The sequence below is a fragment of the Poecilia mexicana genome, unplaced genomic scaffold (assembly GCF_051168715.1).
Source record: "Poecilia mexicana isolate PSO_F unplaced genomic scaffold, ASM5116871v1 scaffold_19, whole genome shotgun sequence".
Classification (NCBI taxonomy): Eukaryota; Metazoa; Chordata; class Actinopteri; order Cyprinodontiformes; family Poeciliidae; genus Poecilia; species Poecilia mexicana.
This window is the reverse complement of record NW_028263388.1, coordinates 3,779,239-3,786,239: the sequence shown is the minus strand read 5'-3', so window position 1 is coordinate 3,786,239 and position 7,001 is coordinate 3,779,239. Positions and strand designations below refer to the sequence as shown.

Sequence of the window (7,001 nt, the reverse complement as noted above, 5' to 3'; positions counted from 1 at the left end):
GGAAGCAGTTGTTCCTTAAATTCTATTGGCTTAGTTGTTTACAACGCAGACCTTCAATAGAGGGCGCTCCCTGCTCAGATTTTACAAGTAGGTTGTTGAGTTCACTTTTCAGCAAGATTCAAATACTATGCAAGTTTTCTGCTCAAAATTGTTGAACTTTTTTCAACTTTATTTACTTTCTTAGTTACAAACACAAATAGAAAACGAACTGCTATATTTTATTCTGTTATATAGCTGGTTGACTGATTGAAGATGGCTGAAAATAACACAGATGAACAAATTATCTGACTATCCTAAGTTGTGCAGTACTTATAGCTCATATGATTTCCCTTGCTTGTAGATGTTACAAAAATACACAAACTCAGTAAAAATTAATCAGATGTTTTAATGGGCAACATCATCAACATATGGCTGCCACGCTGACACTTGGCAAACGTGGCAAACGTGGCCACATCTTTCATACTTTCACTAAATAATAATAATCACAGCAGTAATAATGTTTTTTTTTTTTTAAAGAAACCCCTTTGGAAAACCTAGAGATATCTTTAGACCACTTTATAAGAAGGACTGCTCTTACAAGTGTGATTTAAAACCGTTTGAGATTGTATTAACAACACAGATTGATATTTTCTTGCTTTTATTCCTGTTAATTTCAATGATTTTCTGCTTACGGCTATTGAATAAATGACATTAACGATTGGAATATTCCATCAAACCGAAAAAAACATGACTAAAACAGAAATATTTAGTTTAATATACGTTTAATATGCTTGATAAAGGTTATTTTCAGAATGTTGTTTTAACTCGACAGAAAAGCTTTATAGGATCGCGTAATTTATCATATTGAAGCAAGAAAGGAAGTTTGACTCCAGAGACTTGCCGTTGTCTCAGCTCCGCCTACTCCTATAAATAACAGCTGCGCCTACCCTGTAGTTCTTCCCTTTCATTAATCGCAGAGTGGATTGTCTGGTTGCTTCAGCGGAGCTTCACTGTCGAGGTAATGCCACAAAATCATGCCTTTTTTGCCATTTTTATAATTATTTTCCAGTGTTTCATAATTTGCTTGACTTCACCTTATTTCCTCTCAGGTTTTTGGCACTTTGTTCAAAAATCTATTTATAACGCCTTTAAAAATGAGTTCACACCTCTTGTGACGAGTTTAAATCTTGAACATGCATTTTGACTGCTCGCGCTCCTATCCGGTTCTTGTGTCGCTAAAACAGAAGAGTCTGACTGCAAGCAGCGGAAACAAAGGGACCATGTGGCTGTTAAGAAAGGCCCAGACCTTCCCTGATAAACTATGCGGAACTGTCCTCTTTATTTACTGCAAGTTCAAATTCGCGACCACCATCCCTGTCTGGAAGAAATCTGATAACGAGACACTTCCTGTGAAGGATGACGCTGGTGTCCGCCTGCCCAGCTGTCCAGGAGAATGCCGAAGCAGCCGGCGGATTTAGAGCTCACTCCTCTGAGCAGGCAGGCAGACAGACAGCGCTGCTAAAGTCCAGGCCCGTGCGCACCTATCAGTTTTTGCCGCGTGACTTCACGTCACAGCACAGGAAGGAAACCATTGAAAATCATGAATGTTGATGTGGTGACGGCTATCATTTATTTTAACGCAACTTTACTAGAAGAAAAAAATTAAAATATATTTTACTGTGCGCTAAACAAGTGACTTGCGCTTGTAGCCGTGAACCAAGTCGCAGATTGCGAATAATGATATCTTCCACTTGAGCTCTGAACACCACCCTGCTCCATCAGAGCTTTAAATCTGCAGGCACACTATTGTGCTTCTGTCCCGATTCCCTGTCGGGTTGTCTGGATCAGTCTGCTCAGCAACTCTGAACATTTGTCTGTCACTGTGGGACGTGAAGACCACACCTCAAAAATAAAAAAAATCAACGTAGGTGTTTATTTTTTTTTTTTCTTTATTGCGGTGGAAATAATACAGTCACCCATCAAATTATAATCATATAGTGTTAAACAAAAAAACAGACACTTAAACTCAGTGGGCAACGAAGGGATTTATTGAAATAAGCCAAAAAAATTCACACATTGAACATCTGTGGGTTTAACTTTGACATTTCTTAATGGAATGTTTTCCACATATAGTAAACCTGTTCAATATGGGTTCTTTATTTGCGATGTCATACCCAAACATGTTTAAGACCGAAATAACTGGGGATGCACTGATAAATCAGTGCCATTTTCTTAATTTTGGGACATTGTGATCACTCACTCACTTGCTGATCTTTTCCAATGATTTCATCTTCCTTAGCAAAGGTCTAAAAATCAGCCAGTGTCCTCTTTCTCACTGCTATGAGAGGTTTGACTGATAGACCCACCAGGTCATGTTTACAATTAACAATAGTCATTCTACTGTTGCAAACTCCATGACTTTAGTTTCAGACAAAAAAACGAGTATAGACCAAAATATGAATGACCAGGTCAGGCTTTTTAAAAGATCTGTAATCTGCTACTGGCCAGAAAACGACAATTGATGCACTCCTAGAAATAACCTTATAGATTAGATTATAGCCAATATTGTCATTCGAAAGCACATGAACGTTCTCATGTAAATCTTCAAAACTCAAAATGCATAGAACACATAATGAAATCATTCATTTATATGCTAAACTTATCTTTCAAATCTCATCTCTTTGATTTTATGTGGGAGTGGAACAGAGTGGGTACAGTCGGTGTTCTCTACCTTATGGCCTCGGGGGGCGGGGGGGTGACCTGCAGCTTTTAGACTTCTCTCTGCTTCAGCACACCTGACTCCAGCATAAGCTCATTAGCAGAGCTCTGTCCAGCTTGACTGCATGCTGGTGAGGTAGTTTAGCCACTTAATTCAAGTGTGTAGGAGAAAGGGCCCATCTACGGTGCCGGACACCCCGGCCCTCAAGGACAGGAGGTTAGCCTCCATTGTTGTACAAATAGAATATCTTATATTAGCACCACCTACTGTTACATTTGCAGCCTGATCTCTTTTCAGGTCCAGTTCAATGGGATTCAGTCTTAATCTTTTCATAATCTCTTATGTTTCCCAGTAGTATTTAAAAAGAAAAGTGGAATGTATGCACTTAATTTAGTAAATATAACTGCTACGATTTACGATGACAAACTGCTTTATTTTTAGATGTTGCCCCATTTTATATAAACATATCTTGATTTATAATGTACCATTTTTCTCACCACTTTATTTTGAATCATCTACCTTCTATTTGCTTTAAGATCTTGGTAAAACATTTGGCACCAGCATTAACAGTCACACTCCCTTTGTTCCCTCTAAAGTCACTTTAGATAATACTGCAGTGTTTATTAGGAACAGTGACAAATGGGGATTAAGCTTGAGCTCTTGGCATCATGGCAAAGGTGGAGATAATAGTTAGCAGTAGCTCTCTTCATTCTGTGATCTATGACTGTGTGTGTGTGTGTGTGTGTGTGTGTGTGTGTGTGTGTGTGTGTGTGTGTGTTTTGTGCTTTATGCAATTTAGAATTGGAGCAGCACTTTATTCTGGGCACTAACAGCTTGTCATAGACAGGGAAACTCCTGCTCTATAGAACTAACCAGTTTGACTGGAAATGCTGTAAATGACTGTATGACTGAATTGAATATTGGGGGAGGAACATTTTCTGTAGAGACTGTCTATAGCTCCCCTGGCAGCGGTAACACCTAAGCTGTGACCCTGTGTGGCTGTTGGTACCTGCCGCTCTGTTCTGTCCGGGTGTCTGATCCTCATTGACCTAAGCGGAGCGTTCCTCGGCTCGATGGGGACGGTTCCCTCGTCAGCTGGCCCCCCAGCTCCTCGTGCCAAATGCAGCCCGGTGCTGTGAGTGACCGCCAGGCTGGTTCCTCCGGTCCACCCCAGCTGTCCTGACCACCTCCCCCCTCCACCTTCCCTGAGTCACACTGTCTGCTGCTTCTTTTCAGAACCATGGCCGACCTGCAGGAGCGTACCTTCATCGCCATCAAGCCCGACGGCGTGCAGCGCGGCATCATTGGCGAGATCATCAAGAGATTCGAGATGAAGGGCTTCAAACTTGTTGGCATGAAGATGCTTCAGGTGAGGACAGACCTGAAGAGCTTAAGTCTGTTATTTTGAGCCACATTCGCATGACTGCAGAGAGCACCAGCAAAGACCTCTGGAGAGCTGATTAGCCATCTGATCTATTCCTGACTGCAGAGAGCCAGCTGGACCCCATTGCAGCTTTTAATCATCTGATCTGGAATGGAATGCTGTTGATCATGTAGTCAGTTTCATTTCTACATCAGGGTGATCTTTTTGGATCCAGTGTGGTGTGAATAAAGTGCAGTTCTGGGTGACTCAGGTTAAGGGATTAAAGTAGCTGCTCAAGTGAAATCCTTTAGTCAGTAATGTACTGAACAGATTGAGCAGCAGTGGTCTCTTAGCATGTATAGACAAGGATTTGGATTATTGGACCCTCTCTGGCGCATGTGGAGCCAGCTTCCCCAGGCAGGCCTTCTTTTTCTGCACCAAGTATGATCATGGATGTCAGTTTTCATCTGTGATGCTGCAGTGGGATGAGCCAGGGACTTTGTACATTAGAAATTAGATGTATGTAGGATTGTGTAATTCCTTCAGTAATCGGATAATGGCATGCTTTCAGCAGATGTGCCCTCTGCCACCGGCACCTTTTTTTAGCAGAACTGTCCCTGACGCGTTCATGCGCAGATCCCAGCCAGCACTGAGGTCACATCAGGAATCTTCAAGTTTTTTTCCGGTGTTATAATTTAAAAGTACATGATCAAAGGGGAGCTTAAAAATGATTTGAAGCATTTTTCTATAATTGCTTATACATTGTAGTAATTGTATTTTGCTTCTCTGGCTGCAGCAGTCGATGTATCAGGTCTGCAGTAGTTTTAGGGGATTCTACAGTGAATGCTCTGCATTGTGATCCATCACTTTGTACTGCTGCTCTATGCTACAACAGTTCTGTGCTGTGCTGAGTACGGCACAGCAGCTCAATAAAGCTCAAAGTTAAAAGTTGAAATTTGTTGAACTTTGACCCCGGTGTGCTGTAAAAGACAGGATGTCCATCTAGGTGTTGCAGTCTGCAGAGAGAGCAACGGCTCAGTCATAAGCTTAGCTTGATGATCAGAGTCCTGCAGATACAAACTAACAAATGGTTTTGGTACTTTACAGATTGGATTAGCTTTCAAAATAACTATAGCTATTAGTCTGGGCTTAATCAATATGTCTGACTGAAAACAAATGTGAAATATGACATGATAAAAATGGTTTAATTTTAATTCTAATTAAAATTAGTAGTTTCACAGAGTACCAAGCACATCACAGAGTTGTTGTTTGTTGCATGTAATAACTGCAGCAGCTTTGTGAGATGTCAGTCATATGAATGAAACTTTAAATGATGTTTGTCCTCTGCAGGCCTCTGAGGACCTTCTGATGCAGCACTACATTGACCTTAAGGACAGACCCTTCTTTCCTTCCCTCGTCAACTACATGAGCTCTGGTCCAGTGGTTGCCATGGTGAGAACCCAACTTGTTTTTTTACAGAAGAAGAGGCTGGTATGTTAACAGTTCTGACTGAATCCCTGCTCTTTATGTTCCAGGTGTGGGAAGGAAAGGGAGTGGTGAAGACTGGCAGAGTCATGCTGGGTGAGACTAACCCTGCTGACTCCAAACCTGGAACCATCAGAGGAGACTTCTGCATCGACGTCAGCAAGTGAGTGTCGTTTGGGTCCGTTCCATCAAAACTGTTTGTCTGCACTCAATTAGCCAAAGAGTACAAAAAGAAATAATGATGGCTACTAAAGTACTAATTGATTAATCATAAAATCTGATTCAATTTGATGAGTGATTCAATTTTGGAGAAAAAAGGTGAATAAATTACAAAATGGGGATGATACTAAGGAAAGCATTGCCCAAAATGTACTGTTAAAAATGGGAAACCAAAAATCAGAATTATTTCCAACACAACAATAGAATGCTATAAAAATGTACAATTTAAAAATGTTGCTTCCCTGTTTGGGAAACCAGTAGAAAAATTGCTCTTGGCATAAGTGTTCATATCTTTTGTTTCAGTATGAATCTTTGAGTCAGTCATGCAATCATTTTATGACAACTTTTATTTAACTTCCTGCAGGGAGTTGAGTGACTGCCGCCTATTTGAACAAATGCAAACAAATCAATTTGTATCAATTTTGAGTCAAGCGGTATTTTGAATAATTCAGTTTTCTGGTAACGAGATGTGGAATGTCCCTCTGGTGGGGAAGGAACCTGAGCTGGTGTGTGAGGCTCCGGCTGGATGTAGTCAGATTCACCTCGACACACGGCTCTGGAGCCAGTCTCCTACAATTCAAATTCAGACATGCATTATTGATCCCAAAGGGAAATTAAATGTTGTAACTCGTATTAATATAAAGGCACAAAAGGTTTGAAGTCTTCAGCTGTAGTTCAATGGGTGAATTGAGTGACTTATCAGAATATTGTGGTTTGATGCCAGAGTCTCCATGTGACTAGTTGCTATGGTGTGGATGTGAGAACTGACTGAATGAAGTGCTTTGATTAGTCAGGTTAACTAGAACAGTTTAGCATCCATTTACCTCTCCTTCTTCCTCTTCTCCTCAGGAACATTATCCATGGCAGTGATTCAGTGGACAGTGCCAAAACTGAGATTTCCCTGTGGTTCAAACCAGAAGAGCTGGTCAACTACACAAGCTGTGCCTTCAGTTGGCTCTACTGAGCTGTTCAGGATCCCTCTGCTCAGACCCCTGACACTTTGCCTCAGTCTTCCTGTCTTTGCCTGTAGCTTAGATGAGGAACACAACCCACATTCCCTCCACCCATCTACTCATCATGTTGTCCTTGGATGTGGTCATGAGGTGGACCCTGTGTCATTCCTGATTTCATTCCTGGAAAAAAAAAAACATTCCATCAAGTCCTGAATATCTGTAACTGTAACTGACAGTTTTGTTAAAGGTTGATCCGCTTTGCAATAAATGCACATGATCCTAA

At 41.1% G+C, this 7,001-nt stretch overlaps 1 protein-coding gene across 1 annotated transcript; it reads left to right on the top strand.

Moving 5' to 3' along the window:
• Window positions 1–872: 872 nt before the first annotated feature.
• On the top strand, window positions 873–7,001 carry LOC106927218 (nucleoside diphosphate kinase B-like). Its single transcript, XM_015002623.2, has 5 exons — window positions 873–997; window positions 3,935–4,067; window positions 5,412–5,513; window positions 5,597–5,709; window positions 6,615–7,001. Exons 2-5 carry the CDS (start codon window positions 3,939–3,941, stop codon window positions 6,727–6,729), a joined length of 459 nt encoding a protein of 152 aa, XP_014858109.1. The 5' UTR covers window positions 873–997; window positions 3,935–3,938; the 3' UTR covers window positions 6,730–7,001.

Bases quoted from the DNA above. Each gene is read 5' to 3' on its own strand.
- LOC106927218 (XM_015002623.2), top strand. From the start codon at position 3,939: ATGGCCGACCTGCAGGAGCGTACCTTCATCGCCATCAAGCCCGACGGC. The intron at 5,514-5,596 runs GTGAGAACCCAA...TTTATGTTCCAG, and splicing joins CTGGTCCAGTGGTTGCCATG to GTGTGGGAAGGAAAGGGAGT. The intron at 5,710-6,614 runs GTGAGTGTCGTT...TCTTCTCCTCAG, and splicing joins TTCTGCATCGACGTCAGCAA to GAACATTATCCATGGCAGTG.